Consider the following 20,102-nt stretch of genomic DNA (forward strand, 5'->3'; position numbering starts at 1 on the left):
TAAATCTTATTTTATACTTTTTTCTTTTCTTATACACGATTTTTTACACGAATGTGCCAAATCATGATTCAAAATCTGTAGAATTGATCCAAAATAACTCCAGAGAGACATTAAAAACTTTCATCAAGTAGAATTACATACCCTCATTAAATAATAAAAAATACACAATTCTCAATAATACACATTTCTGTCTTTTTAAGGAACTAATTTTGGAAGATTGATCGATTCAAGAACCAAAAATTACAGGGCAGTCGTCAATTTCACCTTCTATATGTCCTACGGAGAGATGATATCTTACCACTGATGATTGCCAAAAATTTGCAGCAAGGATGCTTCCGTCTAGGCATATGCACTTGGAATGATCGGCTGCAGTCGATGGAGATGTACAGATAGTCTCACATTGACCATTACAGAGATGGCTTACTTCCGCTGCTTCTTCCTTTCCTGCTTTTTACCTTCTAACAAACTGCATCATATCATAGCTCTATTTTAAATCAGAATTAGCCATGAAAAACTATTTGTAGAATCTAACAGAATGTACAAATATTGTTCGTAAGAAACAATAATTCATGGAAATTTTTCATTTGACCAATTTTTTTGGTGTTTGAACTGATTCTTGGGATGGAATTTTTTCATCCTTCCATCCCAATTGCTCCATTTAGTCCATGGGAAAAATAAACACTAAAGTGGTCCTTGAGTGTTTCACCTTCTACCTTCACCTTGTTTTTTATTATTTATAAAACCTTTTTTTTATTTTTAATATCAACACAAATACTGCAATTAATTTTTCCAATATTTCTTATGGAAGCACAATAGCAACTAGAGGGAATTTTTTTCCAATAGCAAAATTTTTCAATGAGAAAAATTAATCAAAACATAAATTTTGTTTTCCTATATGGCAGCACAAAGGAACTTTAGGTTGAGGCAGTCGCTATTGACTTTAGGTTGTTGCCTCAAATAAACATGTAAATTCCCCATGTTTTGGCGATAATAAAAACTTGAGTTTTTCAATTAACGTTGAAAATTAAGCATTTCAGATGTAGACAACGCATTTCGCCTTCCAATGACAATCATTCAAGGTCTATGAGGAATAATTGTAAAAAACAATACAAGACCAAATACCTGGAGCTCAAAAAGAAATATCAAGTCATCTTGAAGAAGAACTTACAAGATTTAAAGTATGAAGACTAGAAGACCTAGAATCTAAGTTTCATTGAAAATCTCAAGAACTCTAATCTTGTAAGAAGATAGTCATGTAACTTCCATAACTTGGGTAAAACAAGCATTGGAGCATTAGGGCATAAATTTTAATGTGATTAGGATGATTGATAAATTGTAGAGCCATTGGAAGAGGTTGATCAATGTAATTAGGATGACCAATTGATCAATGGTATTAAGCTATCAAGTTCCATAACAACTAGTTTTCACTCTTTGTGAGTTCTTTCTCCCCTTTGAAGCAGAAATCTACATAAAGGAAGGTCCTTTTCCAGGTTTTAGGGTTTTGGAACTATTCCTTTTTCAGAGAAGGAGGCCTTGTTGCAACCTCATTGGAAGAATGTCATGGATATTGAGATGGAAACATTAATAGATAGAAGGACTGGGGAGTTATGTGACTTACCTCCAGGTGTTGTTGTAGTTGGATGTCGATAGGTCTATACTATTAAATATAACTCAGATGAATTAATTGAACAGTATAAAGCTTGTCTTATTGCAAAAGGTTATACAAACATTTGGGGTGGGTGTTTTTTTAGACTTTTTCTCCAGTTGCTCGCATGTCCTTTCTTCGTATCCATCATAGCTGGTTTCTATTCCAGCTAGATAATAAAAACGCATTCTTATATGACAACCTTGAGGAAGAAGTCTATATGGAGCAACATCCATGTATGTTGCTCAGGGGGAGACACATAAGGTATGTCAACTAAAGAAGGCTCTTTATGGCTTAAAATAGAGTCCGCGAGCTTGGTTTGAAAATTTTAGCCAAGTGCTTATATCCATGGGATTTTGTAGAAGCCATTGAAATCATTCATTATTATTCTGAAACAATCATCTGGAATTATTATCTTACTGGTATATGTAGATGATATCATTCTATCCGGGAGTGACAAATAAGGTATTGAAACAATTAAATCCAAGTTGGTGAATCGCTTTCAAACTAAGGATTTGGGTCAGTCGAAATATTTTATAGATATTTAGGTAGCAAGAAACAAAGAAGGAACAACATGAACTCAGAGGAAATATGTTATTGATATGCTTCAAGAATATGGTCTTCTGGGGGCTAAACATGCGGATACATCTATGGAAGTAGAACTTGATCTTCATGATGATCAAATTCCAAAATTAAAAGATAAAACAATGTATCGGAGGCTAGTCGTCAAACTCATCTATGCTACATTTACTATACCAAATATTTCATTTGCAGTGAGTGTAGTGAGCCAGTTCATGGAACATCCAAGTAAAATTTACCTAGAGGTTGCACAAAGAAAATTGAGATATCTGAAGGGAGCACCAAGAAAACGTCTCCTTTTCAAACCTACTAATCACTTAAAGATTGAAGTTTTCTTTGATGCTGATTATATAGGCTCCAAGCTTGACACGAAATCAACGACAAGATATTGTGTATTTTGGGAGGAAATTTAATCAGCTAGAAAAGTGAAAAACAGAATGTTGTGGCTTGGTCCAGTGCAGAAGCGGAATATAGAGCAATGGCCCACATTGTCAATGAGCTAATGTAGATAAAATTTGTTGTCCATGAATTTGACCTCGATCATCATGGTCCTATGACTATGTATTGTGATAAACAAGCAACAATCTTCAACGCAAATAATCCAATCTTTCATGAAAGAACAAAACATATAGAGGTAGATTGTCACTTCATCCAAAATGCAGTAATGAAGAAAGAAGTAACTACTTTGTATGTTAGGTCATGTGATCAACTCGACGATATCCTAACTAAAGTACTTGGAAAGCATGAATTCCAGAAATTCTGCAGCAAGCTGGGATTGTTCGACGTATACTCTCCAGCTTGAGGGGGAGTCTTGAAAAAACGGAATAGGGGCATTTTGGTCATTTTACCTTGTCGTTATTTATATTTCTTGATGTAATTTTATTCTACGTATCAAACTATGTCTATGGACCGAATTCCATGTAAAGGGGAGGTGTAGAATAGGAGATATAGAGAATTAAGGTTTTCACTTAAAGTAGGGACAATATTGTAAATTGACCTCACCTACTCAAACCTAAATCTGTAAATAGAAGTTGGAGGAAGTCCAACCACGAATTTTCAGTTTTCTTTTCTCAATTTCTCTTCTCCAAACTCTCTACTTCTCATTCTCTCTCCTCAACCTTTCTTCTTCCTACTTTTTACACATACCATATGTCTTAACTCTGTTAATTATCAAGTTAAATTTACCCCTATATTCTTTTGAGTTCAGTCATAATAGGGGCCTTGCAAACTTCACTTATAAAGGAATTCTACATTTCTTAGCTAGATGGCATGTTAAAAAGCTCACCGAATTTCTCTTGGTTTTTCTCTCCTCTTCTATTATGCTCTCAAAGTACCATTTTAGTGAGTAAATCTAAGTAAAATCGCTAACATGAATGGAGCCAACAATAATCATTTCCAAATACAAGCTCTCGAATTTGGTGCCCCACTATATTGTCATTGTTTCATTTAACACAATGAGAGGTAGAAATACTAAATGCAACTATTGGCAAGAAAAATAAGAACCAACACTATACTTCACATGAGACGCCATCCATCCCCCTTGGGAGTAAGGTGTGTACCACAAACATTTACCACCTGTAGCAGTATGGTGAAAGCTAGACGCCGGAAGGACCTCTTCCAAGATAATCAGAGAAATTTCTAGTGAAGAGCACCAAAGTACCTCTGGCGTCTACCATGTTCCCATCTCATTTCCACTAGACTTATCATACAGTAAGTTAAAAGATGGAAAGTACCAACAGTACCGATGGCATCTACCCTGTTCCAACTCATTTCCACTAGATTTATCACACAGTAAGTAAAATGATAAAAAGCTCTCTTATATGGTACCATTTTACTTTAAAAGAGAGAATGACAGAATTTTACCTTAACTTCTCATTCATGGCTAGATTTCTGGCAACTGACTTCTGTAAGAGACCTGTATAATATCGAGTAAAACGTGCATTTCCCCCACTTCGCTCTAGCTGCATATCATTTATAAGAAACGAATAAGGGCATTATAGTTGCAGCAAGTTCCTCTACCAAATGACAACAGTTTAAATCCTGAAGACAGGAAGAAAAAGACACAAACCTGAAGAAATGAATCAACAGCTGTTTGGTCCTTTGGTGAAAAGGCAACATCCTCTCTTTTCTTTTGCACAAACTGCACATTCTGCTCAACCTGCATCATAGAAATTGAAGGATCTCAGGGACATAATTGTACACCCATTCAACTCTTTCATGTTGTTCAAACTACCATCAGCAAGTCAATTTACCATCTTAGATTTCAAATTTTGCACCCATCAAAGTTTAAGCACTAACATAACCAAAATCATTAGCTTGTCACTACAAAAGTACTCCAATCTGCATTATTGCTAGATTGGCCTACTTCAAGTCAAGTGTTTCTTCATGGATCAATGTTCTTTTCTGATATTGACACATCTAAAACAGTACCCTTAGCACCAGTGATATTTGAACCAAGAAAACCCTCCATGTGCACATCAAGCCAAAGGCCCCATGCACATCATGAATTGTTATTAATTCATCCTATTACATAATAACTACACATTTTTAAAAGCTTTATTTCATTTCTTCTAGTAGTTTAAATATATAAGACATTTAGGAGCTAATTCATAACAAAATATGAAAAAGCAGAAACAGAAGTACTAATTCTCAGCATCAGTTCATATTTTCAATCTCGAGATCTAAGAGAACAAACAATCACAACAAGATGGTCAACAAATCCCCAACTCTATACAAATAGAGGGAAGGAGATTGAACAAAGTTAAGGCAAAGTTGGCTGCACCAACTTTTGCCCTGTTTTAGTCACATTATTAACAGGATCACCACCTTCATCATCTTTACAACAAGACCGTGTTCACCATTTTACCTTCCAATTGCTGAATCAAAATTTGAGAACACCCAACTTACATGGACTCAAGTCCATATTCTTTTCTCCTCAAATAAAACCTTCCTAGAAAATGATACAATCATGACCATCAAAACTCAAGCTGGCTTGGGTTCAATCATATTCCTCTATTCTGATCTATCATATGCCAGGTTCATTTCTTTCTTCTCATAAAATAATATGGGAAAAGAAAAAAATATAAAAGAGGAAGCAGAAAGTGTGCAGCGGAATGTGTACCTGATCAACTAAACATTGTATAGAACGTCGCAGACTATCAACTATTGTATTCTGCTGAATTTGCTTCAGTCTAATCAGCGGAATGGTGGCAATTTCAGGGAAAGATATATGATAGCTCCATTGAGCAAAGTGTGCAGCAAGCATCTCAATTGCCGAAAACAAACACTCATAGTGGAAGTCTTGTGATTTGAGTAAATGTTTTGGCACCTGCATTAGTTTTTTCCATTTTTATGAAAATATAATCAACAGAAAAAATCTGCAGAACAATTATCAGGCAGACCACATTACTTTCTATTTGCAGTTTACTATGCAATAAAACAAGAATAAATGCTCCAGAGAAAAGAATGGAAATGAGACATGAAGAGAGTAGAATAAGAATCAAGAGGCAGACTACTTGCCGAGAGAAGAAAAGAGAATGCTCAAACTCAATAGAGGAATTGACCTTCTCTGTTCTATTAAATACCCAAGTTAGTTGCTAATTGCATTGAAGATATTTGTCCTATCCTCCTAAGCCCGCAATACAGAAAACAATAACATGAAGTAGTACATAAAATAAAAACTTTTCACCACTAACCTTCAGCAACAACGAGATGTCTGTAGTCGGTCCTGGTTTGAACACTTTGAGACTACCCTTGTATTCCAGAGAGCTCAACACTAAGAAGGCCACAGGAATGAAAACTCCAGTGGCATTTGAAAGCTGATTGAGCATTTGAATGCATTTAAGTCTCAAAGGAAGGTAGCGGGGACCAGTAAATAAGTGAGCCACACCATTTGTTATCTGAATAACTAAGTAGAGCAACTTTTGAAGATTATGATCCTCTGCATTGTTAGAAATAAAATCAACCCATAGATGGATGCAGTTCATATACTGCCAATTGTATATCTTCTTAAGTGCTTCCTGCGAAAACAATGAAAAGAAAATAAATAACAATAAGAAACTTAATTTGCAGGGATAGACATTGTTCATTTTTAACTTGGCTGCATTGGACATTTCAATTGGATCAAACCCACACTTCACCAATTTCTGTTGTGCTAAATCAGTGGCACTCATATGCTTAGCTTGAATTGGTCCATTCTGGTAAGACCTTCAAACTTTTTCCCAAGAAACTCAATAAATCTTAAACCAAATATTTGAAACAGATCAGAAGAGTTGGTTTAACTAAATATTTAAATCATAAGACTGGAAAAAGCCAATATAAACCCTCGAAAGTTTACTGCCAAGGTGTACTGATGCATACAATGCAATTATTCAAAAGCCTGCATTTAAGTCTCCTTCAATTGGTCTGAGCTGAATTAATCCATTGCCAATTGACTGACCGACTCTAATTCTTACAACCGTGTGTATATTGTAATAAAATTCATAAAACTATCGAGAGAAAACAATAACTCCTAACAACTTCAAAGAATTTGTGACAAAAAGAAATACCTTCTTTTTTGTCCTAAGAGCATTCTGCAAAATCCCAGTAAGTTGTTGGATGGAGGAAAGTGCCAAATCATAAGATTTCTGAATATTGATTGAATAAAGTTCTGAAATAAAGTCTCTGAGAAGCTGAATATGTCTTAAATTTGTGGCATCAACAAATTTGCATTTGGCAATAAAAGCTTTGTATGCTCTGATAAAGATTGTATCAAGGAAGTCAGAATCTAACTGAACAGCCATTTCCCACAGAAGCGAGAATGCAGAGGCTGACAAACTTCCTCCTCCAGTAACCCACAAGAGAACTGCAACCTGCACCCAAAGGAAAGCAGAAGCTAAAATCAAGTTCTATTTTACACATCTATCCATTTTTCCAATCAAAAGATTGCCCTGTTTGTTACTTTTATAGTAATGGTCTTTGTTGCTCTAAACCACCATCTTTTCTGGTATCCATTATAGTGTCTACCAATATTTTTTAGGAATGCTCACATAATCTTCTTACTGTATACCCAAAATTAATCAAACTTTGGTATAGCATTCTTAAAAACTCTCAGACAATGGAGTGACGCTGGCTCAGTACTGTATACAACTTAAAGCCAAGTGGAATTATGCCAATGACTAGATTAATCTGAAACCCATTCTATATTGTAATACTAATAACAGAAAAAAGCACTACAGAGCTGAATCACGTTATCCTTTTTTCTTCCCTGAAAAACGTGAAGAATATAATTTTTTTAAACAGACAAAACTTAGTGACAAAAAAACAGAAACAAAATACAAAGGGTATTCCTAAGAGACTTTAAGGGAAATAAAGAGTAAATACAATCAAACAGGTTTAATCTAATCTGATGAGAGGGAAATGAATGTCCAACAACAAAGCTATACAAAGAAAACCACTATTGTTGTTAAAGTGTCGGCCAAATGGTAGGCCCCTCTGAATATGAATCCACATAACAGCAGTACCATTGATTGAGCCGCTTTTTTTTTGTGTGTGTGGGGGGGGGGGGTGGGGGGAAGGAAACATGGATTGAGCCATTGGCTCATCAGCCACATGAAGATTTCCCAATGCGAGATCATGTGTTCAAGTCTCCTGGGGTGCATGGATATGTACTCAACAATCAGCAAAAAACAAAACAACACACTAACAAAAAAACAAAAACTAAGAAAAAAAACAAAAAAAAGAGGCAGTACCATGTTGTTTTTACTTTTTTATTTTTTTGACCAGAAAAATATTTCTATTCCTCAAGAAAAAAAATGCTGCACTAGCCAACAATGTGCTAATGAGAATGAAAATGTACCTTAATGACCCTCCTTGTTAATGACGGAAATGCAGCCAAGTATATAATAGAAGATCTAATTCGAGACAAAGTGAACTCGAGTATCTGACTATCTGTAATCTGATTCAAAAGATAAAGTGTGCTCCTCAAGTAAGAACTTATTAATGGCTTAACAATCTTCCACTTTTTTGATGAATTTACCAACTCCACAATGTTCTCCCTCTTGCAACCTGAGTTGGTAATACCCAATAGTTTACAGAATATACTGTCAGCCTCCTGCAGTACACACATCAATATTTTACAGAAAGTCTCCTTAGATTGAATTTTATAATATAAGGTTGAATCTGGGCCATCTGTTTCAAAGAGGCATGCAGCTCGGAATCCATTTAACAGATTAGGAAGTACAGACATGTTCTTTTTCTCCACAACCAACTCAAACCAAGCATCCACCATGTAGCTTGTGAGGAGTCTACCCTCTCGTGATCTTGAACCTTCACTTACTGTTGTAGCATCCTGGTCACCGGTTTCATCTTCTTCATCAGAAGACTGCCATGAAACATAATTATGATGAGAACACACATCAAGAGGTGGCACAGTGAAGTGTAATAATAGAAACTGATATCTGCAGGTGGCATTCTTTCAGTGAACAAGTTTCAAAATTGAGAGCTAGTGAAACAGTATAAATTTGCCATATTTGGAAAATAGCATTGCCCACAACATTGATAAAAAAAAATTAGCAGAGCAACCAATCACACCGTGGTTGCAAGAATGCCTTTACATCTATCATTGGCACACAGACAAAGCAGCTTTACACCAGTTGTCCTCATCAGAGGACCACTTGTACACAACTAACAAAATGAATCTCAAATTGCAAAGCAAGAAAGAGCTCTATAACTTCAACTATGGTTAGCAGTGCCAAAAAACTTACAGTGTCTTTGCTTTTGATTTTCTCCAGGTCTGACTTGTGCTTTTCCAAGAAAGCTGAGAATTTTGGATCCTGAAGATTTTTCATTTGAAGGCAGCTTATCAAAAAACTGGACAACATATCAGAAGAGTTACAAATGTGAAGATGAGTAAAATGAAAAGAAAAAGCTTCCACTTTCAAAAATATTTCCCTTATTTAGATAGATACCTTACACTGGTGCTATGTTCAAAACCCACATTTTATTTTTTAGAATGGATATTTTTTTCACCATTGTAGAGTTCCAATGAGAAAATATTTGAAGGGAGCAGATAATCCCACTTTACACTACCATGCAAAGGAAACTCAAATGTTGTTTGCTAATATTATATAGTTCTCTGTTATTGTGCATTCACCCATTAGTTGCAAGAAAAAAAAAAAGAAAAAAAAAGAAAAAAAAAGAAAGAAATAAACCATTGACATTTCCTGAACAAGTAGCAGTCCTAGACAAATTAAATACCAGTTTCCAAGTCAAACCCTAAGAATGTCATTTTCAAATTTGGGCAGAGTGGAGCCCCGACTGTGAAGACTGTAACTGAAATGTTTCAAGTAGGGTATAAACATCACTTAGCACACTATGTTTTCAAAAAATTTGAAACAATATCTTTTTTTATTTTTATGAGAAAGAACAATATCTTTACTAAACTAGAATAACCAATTCCCCACTATATTTTTTGTCAAAACTTGAGAAGAAGTGGGAACCATTTCCCCCTTTCTCTGACTAAACAAGGAACATTCTGCCATGCAGGAGGATGAGGAGGGGATCCCTCGCCCTCTCCTCTGTTTCCCTCTTTTTCCTTTCTCTTGCCATTGTTGAAGAATAGAAAACAGGAAATTTCCCCAGCTTCCGATCCTATCTAAATGAGAAAGAAAATAGGAAGGTGGGGGTTTTGGAGGAAATTTGGGACCTCCTCATCCATCCCCTCCAATTATTCTTACTCTCCTGTGCCGCAAGACAAAAAAAAAAAAGAGCATCAAGGCAACACGGAAGAAGCAGGTCAAGATAACAGGGAAACATTTATCTTTCCACAGAGGCAGGGGAAGGGGAGATGGATCCTATTCCCTAGTTTTTAATTTTTCAACATAAATATTTTTTTAAAAAAGGTAAATCTGATATTTCACATAACATATTTCAGATAAGGTTCATTTTGTCTTTCACATCATGGTCAACATGTCTGTCAGGCCACACTGTGGGGCCATAATTGCGCAAAAAATTTACTTACACATCTAATCTAGAAATATTCATGGCCCCATGGCATATTTGAAAATCATTCTTTCTAGTATTTCAATTGGTAAAATAAAAGATATAAAATATTGACTAAAATATGTAATTTGTTACTACTTGCTGTTGGTTTCTAACACAGACATAGTGTTTTGACCATTGAGGGAAGCAATGAATTTTCATATACGTGCTACATTGTTTTTTTAAGCAATATGTACTACCTTTTGTCCCAAGAAACAAGGTGTGCTACCTTTCGTCCCAAGAGACAAAGTGTGCTACCTAAGTGCCTAGAAGTTATCCATATGCATCCTTAGTAAATTTGACAAATTTTAATATCAATACAGAACTCTTACCTTTTCTCTGAGTCTATCTAATTTCCACTTTTGCTCCATGAGCTCATGATGAATTTCCTCATTCTGTCCTTTTGAAGCACAGTCAGCACTCATTTCTGCCGAAAAGCCTGACAAAGTTGGTCATGTTAGTAAAGTGAACAGAAGCTCATGGAATAATTGATATCAAAGTCTGCTGACCTTCTGAACCATTCTCACTTTTGTTTTCTGAAAAGCACGGATAATTTTCATCCTGATCACACATTAAGAGGACCACTTTAAAAGTTTAGAAAGAAAATTAATATACATGAAGATTGAAAAGATAGATAAACACAGAAGATTCTACTGACCTCAGATAAAAAACCATCACTGTCAGATCCTTCATTTACAAAGTCACTATCATCTTCATCAAATAACATTTCCAGAGAAGTATTGGCCAAAGCTGCATTTTTAAGTGTACCTTCAAGGGTTCTAAAAATAGCAATCATTATACATTCAAAACAGCATATCAATACCTTCGGAAAAGCCTAAGTTGCATGTATGCAATTATATTTGACATCCGTAGCTGATGACACTATTAGATACAACTCCTTGCAATCTGGAAGATGTAAAGACACCTCTAATCTTTGACCAACAAAGGAAAAAAGAAAAACTAAATATTTCATAGGAGATGATGAATTATCTATCCTTACAGAAAGATGTCAAAGATACACCTATATGTCTATCCATGAGGTCCTAAAAAACAGGACTATGTAGGTATCATATTGCCAACATCCAATGCTAAGATAAGTGACTAATTTGTCCGCGTACGTTACATGCAACAGCCAATGTCAACGAATTCGATATCTCATAAGCATCTTACCCTCCAGAAGTAAGGCCTGTAATGGGCTCCACAAGATCCTCAGAGGTCTCTTCAACTCCTACGTTGGCAAACAGTAAAGTCGAATTCCATCAAGCCACTAATGAATGATGTGTCTCATAAAAATGCAAACTCAGTAAACAAGCTCATATCCACAAAATGGCAAATATTAAAAAGAATTAAAAATCCTCACTTGCGGAACTTTTCCTTCTGAAAGAATCTCGCATAGACTTGAACTTGCGCCTCTTCTTAAGTACTGATTGAAGATTCTTCTGAGCGAACTTCCTCGCCTTCTTCCCGAGTTTCCCCATGCCAGGAACCAAGGAGACGATCTACCTAACCAAACAGAGAAAGTCAGACGAAGAGTAGAGCAACTTTCAGCTTGAAAAAACAGAAATAACCTTCCCCATAATCGTGCAGGTGCCTAAACACTGTACATTAGACTAATAAAATCCAAACAAAACCATTATACAAACAAAAAGCATAAATTGAGATAGAGTGTTTGTTAGAACGGATTAAAATTCTGAAACTCAGAAGATGGATGGAAACAAAAACACATACCAAAAACAAATTATATCACCTGTAAACGCTAATGAGAAATAGCAGGAAGTTGGCAAATGAAAGATTGAACCGATATATAGCGTCTTATGCTTGAGAGGGCAATAGTGAACTCCAGAGGTTTAGGGTTTAGCGTCTGCGGGGGTCATGAAGAACGAGAGGCAAGCTAGTTGAATCAGCGAGTGCCGAAAGCGCGCAGTCGAAAACGCCAAATGGATTGCGGGGAAAAGATTTTTGTAGGGTCCTACGTCATTATATATTGGTAATTGAATCTTTATTTTTTTAATTTTTAACAATAATAACTAGGATAATTAATATAAAACATTAATTTATTTACATAGTCTATGTGGTCATTGCTTAAACATACATACATACTTATATATATTATTTATACTATACTTTTTATTACATTTTTTTTTAAATGGAACAAGTCCATATATAAGCTAGGTGCATATTAAGTGGTGGCCATGGTTTGAGTTTTTGGAAATCCATCTCCACCCCATAAGCTTGACTTCAATCCCGTCTTAGTGAAAACCTATCACAAGTATGGAAATCGTATCCCATATTTACTTCGTAAAATTGACCTGAAACTTGTTCCCACAAAAACCTATCATAAGTTTGGAACTCCAACCTCGTCTCCACGTAATGATCGGATTTTACGGGGCGAGTTTTATGTCAAATCATGGGTGGGAAAGAAAATTAATAAATTAATAAATTATATAAAAAATCATATAATTGGCAGTAGCAATCCATGTATACTAACTAAATTGACCTTTAACATAAAAATAATAATTTTATTTTATCTTCTTAAACTTATATATGGTTATGAAATAGATTGTGTAAGTTTTTAGTTCAAATTTGTGGGTAAGTGGGTCTGGTAATCGTATCGAGGTCTAAAAAATCCTTGTTTTCCTATTTATTGTTTTATTTTTTCACTTAATTTTACAGTAGACGATAACTATCAAATTTTGGAATTTATTTTAGTAGATTATTACTATGTATATTTACATAAAATAGGATTAGATGTGTTTTTAACATAATGTTTAGGGCTTAGGGTTTATATATATATTATAGTTTTTTGTTCAATATTAAATTGATTTTTGAGGTAAGATAATTAAATACGTGGCATTGATTGTAATAGATTATGCATTAAAATTAAAATTAAAATTAAGTTTGTACAAGATTAAAGTATTTATTTTAAATAGATATTAATTAAGTATTCAATTAAATGATATATAATAAAATAATTATTTGATATATATTTAAAGCAAATGAAGTGAATTCTAATTTTTTTGCCCTCTTTTATGCCATTAACCTATGAGATTGATGGTCTAATACCGCCGAGAAGTGTATCGGTTTTCTGGGCAAATCTCGCTTACAACTGCAACGATATCTCGCTCCAAACCGAGCTCATTTTCCTCGTTCCAAACACAATGGCCATGGCTGCGCCCAAATTCGAGAGCTAAAGAAACCCGTTTTTGTACTTAATCTAACTGTGCCAATTCATCGTTCTTGCTTCAAGTTAAAGAAACAATCCGGAATCTCCACCAGAAAAATTCCCCCCCAAAAAATTCATAACAGCATGAGTGAGAGTCAATTTTGTCGTCGTTCCTGACAGTGACACAGTAGCAGAAACACGTCTCCAACAGTTTCAAGTTAACAGTTGAACCATCGCTTACTCCAAAAGCAGGAACCCATGGCCGTTGAATCATGAAAGCTGAAATCTCCATTTCTTTCTAATACCATCACGACAATAACAAGAATCACATTTCATAGTAAGCTTGAAGCTTTTGAATATTCTTACCCACTTTGCATTTACAGACAGAATTCATTACAGAGTTCTTCCTCGTCCCGATCCTGCCATCTTGCATCGGCATGGAGTACTCAAGGGACTCGGTCATAATGAAAAAAAAAAAAAAAAGGATATACCTAATATGTATCTTAATCTTAATCCTCTTGTTTGTATCTCAATTCCCTTCTTTAAGGGGATCTCTGTGTTAGGGATGGTGCAGAACTTTCTCCGTCGGCGATGTTATCGACGGCAAGACATATTACTCAGGCGAAATCCACTATTTAGACTTCAGTTTGAAGCCACAATATATATTTTTTATTTCTATAAACTGAAAAGAGTCGGTGAAGGAGGTTGGATTTGAAAATAAGCAACGATCGGATCAAATTCAAATTCTAGGTTCCCATCATGAGAAGGAAAAGTCGGTTCTGCCTCAGCTGCGTCTTTTGTAAAGGCTAGGAGAGGTTCACCCTCTTGTGGTGACATCTGAAGTTCATACTCCAAGTCTGTAATCCACTGTTTGGTGTCTCCCTCTGTGGCTCCATTTTGCTGAGCTTCAAGAACGGTCATGGTTGATTCCAAGCAAACCAAGTTATCATCCAACATGTCCCAAATATCTGAATCGGCTTTGTTTGGAATCTCAAACATCCCCTCTGAGGGGTCTATAGTTTCCTCTTTGAATAGGGCATGCTGGTTGGGAGATGAAGTATAGGTGGAGGTGGAGGTGGTGGAGGAGAAGGATGATGAAGACCTGAGTGATGGTTTGGGCTTGTTTGCAGATGCTTTAGGCTGTTCACTTGAGCTCACCAGGTCACACATATCCCATAAGTCCAGGTTAGGTTCAAAAGGGATTTCAATGAGTTCCATTGAAGAATCCCGGTGCTCCATTGGTGCTTTATTGCTCACTTCATGGGTGCTCTCAAGGTCGAATTCAGGCTCAGCTGGTTCAGCTTTCTGTTTGATGCCATCACTTTGATTGCAACTTGACACAGTCGACTCCGACGATGAAAACGAGCTGGAAGTCTCTTTAAGCTCCTCTGAAGAAGGATTAGGTTCTTTTGGCACTAATCGCCTCTTTAAATGCGTGTTCCAAACGTTCTTAATCTCGTTATCGGTCCTTCCAGGAAGGCGAGACGCAATTTTTGACCACCTGTATGGCGATGAAGGTATTGTGAAGCATCAACAAGTGTAAGGTGTTATATAATCAAACTTAAGCCAGCGATTAGCTAGATCAGTAAGTTTCATTAACTAAAATAATTTACTTGTTTCCAAGTAATCCGTGTAGCTCGATTATGGTTTCTTCTTCCTCTGGAGTGAAATTTCCTCGTTTAATATCGGGTCGAAGGTAGTTAATCCATCTCAATCGACAACTCTTCCCGCATCGCAATAATCCTGAAACAAAACAAGGAAAAAAAAAAGAAACTTCAAGAACGATCAAATTTCTTCCACTCCTATATAATCTTAAGCAAACTACAACCATTTGAAACTGTTTGATTTTCAATGGTTTCTTGTTTGTCCACACCTACCTTACTACTTTCGATGCAATGCAAGTGTGAACATTAAGAAAAGCACTCCTAAATGACATCTTCAAGACAAGTTTGTTCAACTAAAAAACTGGACATTTGGTAGGAGACTAAGAGTCTCCTTGGACTTTCTGGTTACATGGGTCCATTAGTGCCGAGTTTGGTAATTCTTAACAGCCACAGAAGTGAGATAAGAAAGTAAAAACATTCCCACTAATGGGAAGCTTCACCTCATTAAAAACTCAGAATTCATGCAAAAACTGTACAAGACTTTCTTCATTTTGAGAAGTGAACCTCTTTATCTTCTCACAAAGACTGTAAACAAATCTAAATCATTATTGGAAAAGTCATGAACATGTTTCTTCGTGTAATCTCTGAAACAGTTTTTTCTGCTTCTGGGTTTTTCAGATCTCATAAACCATCAAGATGACAGTCATGAGATCTTACAGAGAGAGAGAGAGAGAGAGAGAGAGACCTGCTTGTTTGGGGAGAGCTCTCCAGTTACCATGGCCATGCTTCTGAATATAAGCCATGAGTCTCATGTCCTCTGATGGAGTCCAAGGACCCTTCTTCAGCCCAATCTTTTCACAGCAAGGAGCCCTCCCTCTTCCCATGTTTCTGTACTTATTCTCTGAGCTAAAAAACACCTCTGATGGAAGGCCTCCAGCATCTCCATCTCACTGCACTTTATATAGGGCAGAAGAGAGAGAACCTGAGGGTAAGATCCCCTCTTACCAAACTCTTTCAATTAATAAAGAAATAAAAAAAGACCATCTTCAAGTCTCTTTCACCTCACTATTCTTTATCACTTTGAGCTGCACAGTTCACCAATATAGAATAACTCTTGTAAACTACCCAAAACTACCCACTTAATCATCTATACACAAAGTCTTTAAAGTTAAATCCAAATGAATCATATAGGTTATGGCCTTTTGCTTAAAATTCAACGAACTCAAGGAGACAAGTTCAAGTGCTTAGTCAAATTTTGGAGCATTTGATTGATTGATGACGGCAAGAATCACATTAACTTAATCGTGCTTATGGGAAGCACTTCTTCCGTATACATAATCTCCTATTATCAGCGGCTTAATTACTTAATTCCAATGTTTGAGAGGATCAATTAGTGATATCAGTTATTAAGCTGGAGGAGAACTGAAGCTGGATGCCGACTAGCATTTCTGTCTTGGCTATGGTATGGTTTCTTTTATGGTAAGACATTGTTGTGGTTAACCTTCAACATCATTAGACATGGCATAACTTTCTTAATTTTTTTATTAATAAGATGATTTTTTTCATTTTTTTTACATAATCAAGTGGAGAGACATTTGTACCTAATTCTTTTTACAAATAATCATGTGAAGAACAAGAATAAGGTGTTGCCATTGATGGATCCATTCATGAATTCATTAAGAAAGACAGTTTTGGTAAGTTAGACACATGACAACACCATCCAAAGGTTCCAAAAGTTCCATACTTGAAGAATTAAATCATAGTTAATTAATCAAGCTTAATTAATTTCATACTTTTTGGGAATATCTAAAAATTCGATATATATATATATATATATATATGATATTGGTTGATACATATTATATTATCTTAAAATAAAATACTATTAAGCAAAAGCATGATATATATTAATGACACCCAAAAAAAATTCATTTGCTACGATTAAGTACCCAAAAAATTGATAAGTATTTGCTAAGATAAATTTTATCAGTCGATATTAGTCGATACATATTATACTATCTATCTTAAAATTAAATAATACTTATTGAATGCATAATACATTTTAATGGCATATGATTAAACTCATAATTTAATTATGGGTTCTTGTCCAACTATATTGAAACCCTAAAACTCAACCCAAACCCAAGCCAACATTTAGTGAGAGCAAAATTTCATGTCAAGGAAGCAACGTAATCACATGTCACAATTTTGTAGGTAACCAATCTTTGAAACCCAAAGATTATACAATCCCATGCGGTCTCCCTTCAACAAACACTCCCATGTTAGACCCCTTATGTTTTTTTTTTTCTTTTTAAAACCTTATCACAAGTGTTTGAGTTAGGGAAGCAAACATTAAATGATTTTGTTTTAGAAGTATGTGTGCCTAACTTTTGACTTGTTTCTGAGGTAAGTAGAGCTTTCACTTGCCTTAGAAGACTTTTGAGGACTACCCTCCAAGTCCAAATTTTTGAAATTCTTTTTTAGGGTTTCCACCTGCTTAAAAGACCCTAGGCTTCCTCCCTGGGGGCTCACACTTATTATGTTCTGACATCTCAGCTTCCATGCCTATCTCTTTTGTGTGAGATTCAAGGAGAAGAAAAAAAAAAGGGAGGGAATGAAAAGATGAAGTCATTTAAGTCAATAATGATATTGTATGAGAGAAATCTGAAGTAGTGCCATGAATTGAGTCAATATATAAATTATCTGATCAAGTGGGAATAGGCAAATATAAAGTCACATTGAATTTTCCAAGTTTGTTAAACATTAAAATGATTGAAACAATATCAAATATAGTTAAAAATGGATTGTGATCTTATAGTTAGTTGACATAGCTATTTCTTTAATTAAATTAAATTGTTGCAGTTGTTGTTTAATTTAACTCGTAATCAATGTATTTGTGGGTCTAGGAACGTGTTTTTTCTTCGATATTGAAGACTTTGATATGTATGGTCATCATAGAGATTCACAAAAATCAACCCTGCTTAACATGGTTAATCCGATTATTGTGTATTAGGAATTCAATCGATTATTATATGGGGTTGACAAAATCAAACCCAATTTTATAAAATAAATGATTTTTAAAAAAAATTCTTCGATAGACCCCATGAAGAATTTATTTATCGGATGACTTTGAATATTTTTTTATATTATATATCTTTTAAAAATTTCGTGATATTTCCTAAAATATGGCATAATTGTCAACACACCCTAAAGTCCCAAATTAATCCAAATTAATGCCTACATATCCCTTCAATGCTACCAAATTTGCTTCCATATATGGTAATTTAACTCCCTCTTAAAATAATAAAAAGATAAACTATCTCTTCACAATATGTCTATGTGATTGACTTTATGTAATTAAAACATATGTGTGTCTCATAATCTTATATTAAATTAATCCCATTTTACTTGAATGAGCTTATTTTGAACAAATCAACAAGATCATAAATGAGATATAGACAATTTTGATCATAGTACAGGGAATGTAGGCATCAATTGAAAATCAAGGGCATATAAACAATTATCTCATATTTTAGGGATTTTTGCATGGAATCAACCCTGTTATTCATATTTGAATATATATAAATTTAAGTGGAGTACAAACTGAGCCAAAACTATGGTCCCAAGTCACTTACAATCAACTATTCCTGATGTTTCCTCTGCCAAAAGATTGCCCATGTGAGCAAGCAGCCATGGATTGGGACTGCCCCTAATTGTTTAATTCAAGTGGGACTAATCCTTGGACTCATTTTCAAGCAAAGTTATAAAGAGACATGTGTCTTATATGAAGGAAAATCAGATTAATTATTTTGTGGGAGCAACACATTATTTGGGTTTTTTTTTTTTGTGTTTATCCTTCATCATGGTTAACACAATCATTTATTATATTTTGTAGTGACAAATATGTCTTTTTCTTCCCACATCACTTGTTTGAATATTAGTGAGTTTTTTCAATATCTAATGTAATTCTAATATTTTACATTACACTATTATGACAATTTCTTGATTTCCACTATGTCTTTCAAGGCAGGGAAACCTTTTTTTCCTAATCATTCAATCTATTTCTCAAAGGGTCTTTCTCCGCCCTCCCTTTCGTCTTCCATAGGAAAGAAGGTGGATGCCTCTCATTAAGGGTCTGTTTAGATTTCCATGGAAAATAAAATGAAAATTTGACCATTATTATTCTCAAAAACGGTTAATGAAAATAACATGATGATCGTACCTAATAATTAGATTTTCATGATAGTTTACCTAATGCATGTAACATGAATTGCAATCACACAACATCACCAATGTTTTGTTAGAGTTGGTTACATGAGTCCTCTCCTACTCTCCTCTTTCTTTCTAATTTATTACTATTTTCAGTTTCTCTCTCTTTTCTTCTCCCCAACTTAATCCATAACAACGAGATTCTCCTCGCCAACTGATATAATCCAAAAGCATGTCGATGTTGAGATAGTCAAGATTAGATTCTTGTGTGAAGAAAAGAAAAACAAGGTTAGCTCCAAGAAGTGTAATCTTAACTAACAACAGAGAAGCATATATAACATATGTTTTGTTAGAGTTGGTTACACGAGTCCTCTCCTCTTTCTTTCTAATTTATCATTCTTTCCTCAACACTTTTATTGGTGTTACTATTTTCAGTTTCTCTCTCTTTTCTTCTCCGCAACTTAACCCATGAAAACGAGATTCTCCTCGCCAACTGATATAATCCAAAAGCATGTCGATGCTGAGATAGTCAAGATTAGATTCTTGTGTGAAGAAAAGAAAAACAAGGTTAGCTCCAAGAAGTGTAATCTTAACTAACAACAGAGAAGCATATATAACATAAGTTATGCATGACATAATGATTTTTTAACCTCTTTTCCTCCTCCCAAAGAATATATCCTCATGGATAGAATCTATAAGTTCAATATTATGATGCTACTATTCATCTTGCATGATTTTCTAATATCTTGATTATTAATATAATATCCTCCTTGTCTTTGTTAATCTTTTCAATGTTTTTTCTTTCAAGTCTGAACCTAGTTTTCTTCTGATAACACGAAAGAGTCTCTATCTCTGAATAGTAGAACTGCACATTTAAATCAGA

At 34.9% G+C, this 20,102-nt stretch overlaps 2 protein-coding genes across 6 annotated transcripts; both read right to left on the bottom strand.

The window, feature by feature from the left end:
• Positions 1-83: 83 nt before the first annotated feature.
• Positions 84-12,153, bottom strand: LOC137951643 (protein REBELOTE). 5 transcript variants are annotated; one of them, XM_068798451.1, is made up of 14 exons: positions 11,991-12,153; positions 11,604-11,742; positions 11,414-11,471; positions 10,902-11,022; positions 10,753-10,804; positions 10,576-10,682; positions 8,968-9,036; positions 8,061-8,585; positions 6,772-7,074; positions 5,920-6,243; positions 5,346-5,552; positions 4,293-4,382; positions 4,088-4,185; positions 84-466 (listed from the first exon to the last, which is right to left on the bottom strand). In XM_068798451.1, exons 2-14 carry the CDS (start codon positions 11,719-11,721, stop codon positions 421-423), a joined length of 2,118 nt encoding a protein of 705 aa, XP_068654552.1. In that variant the 5' UTR covers positions 11,722-11,742; positions 11,991-12,153; the 3' UTR covers positions 84-420. The 5 variants fall into 5 exon arrangements, with proteins under 5 accessions (XP_068654552.1, XP_068654554.1, XP_068654551.1 ...); XM_068798453.1 differs by having other exon boundaries at positions 10,576-10,670; positions 11,604-11,746; XM_068798450.1 differs by having other exon boundaries at positions 11,604-11,746.
• A 1,550-nt stretch (positions 12,154-13,703) lies between these two features.
• Positions 13,704-15,926, bottom strand: LOC137951320 (transcription factor MYB13). Its single transcript, XM_068797901.1, has 3 exons — positions 15,756-15,926; positions 15,020-15,149; positions 13,704-14,907 (listed from the first exon to the last, which is right to left on the bottom strand). The coding sequence occupies exons 1-3, from the start codon at positions 15,892-15,894 to the stop codon at positions 14,082-14,084; spliced, it is 1,095 nt and encodes a 364-aa protein (XP_068654002.1). The 5' UTR covers positions 15,895-15,926; the 3' UTR covers positions 13,704-14,081.
• Positions 15,927-20,102: the final 4,176 nt, after the last annotated feature.

This window comes from Aristolochia californica, unplaced genomic scaffold (genome assembly GCF_029961685.1).
Source record: "Aristolochia californica isolate CCGP_79_NKW_82.1479 unplaced genomic scaffold, dmAriCali1.0.hap1 SCAF_15, whole genome shotgun sequence".
NCBI classification, from domain to species: Eukaryota; Viridiplantae; Streptophyta; class Magnoliopsida; order Piperales; family Aristolochiaceae; genus Aristolochia; species Aristolochia californica.

Excerpts from the sequence above, each read along its gene's own strand:
- LOC137951643 (XM_068798451.1), bottom strand. The coding sequence starts at position 11,721 with ATGGGGAAACTCGGGAAGAAGGCGAGGAAGTTCGCTCAGAAGAATCTT. Across the intron at positions 8,586-8,967 it reads AAATCAAAAGCAAAGACACT|TCTTCTGATGAAGAAGATGA; the intron begins GTAAGTTTTTTG and ends GTTTCATGGCAG. Across the intron at positions 7,075-8,060 it reads TAACAAGGAGGGTCATTAAG|GTTGCAGTTCTCTTGTGGGT; the intron begins GTACATTTTCAT and ends CTTTGGGTGCAG.
- LOC137951320 (XM_068797901.1), bottom strand. The coding sequence starts at position 15,894 with ATGGGAAGAGGGAGGGCTCCTTGCTGTGAAAAGATTGGGCTGAAGAAG. Across the intron at positions 15,150-15,755 it reads AGCTCTCCCCAAACAAGCAG|GATTATTGCGATGCGGGAAG; the intron begins GTCTCTCTCTCT and ends GTTTTGTTTCAG. Across the intron at positions 14,908-15,019 it reads CACGGATTACTTGGAAACAA|GTGGTCAAAAATTGCGTCTC; the intron begins GTAAATTATTTT and ends ATCGCCATACAG.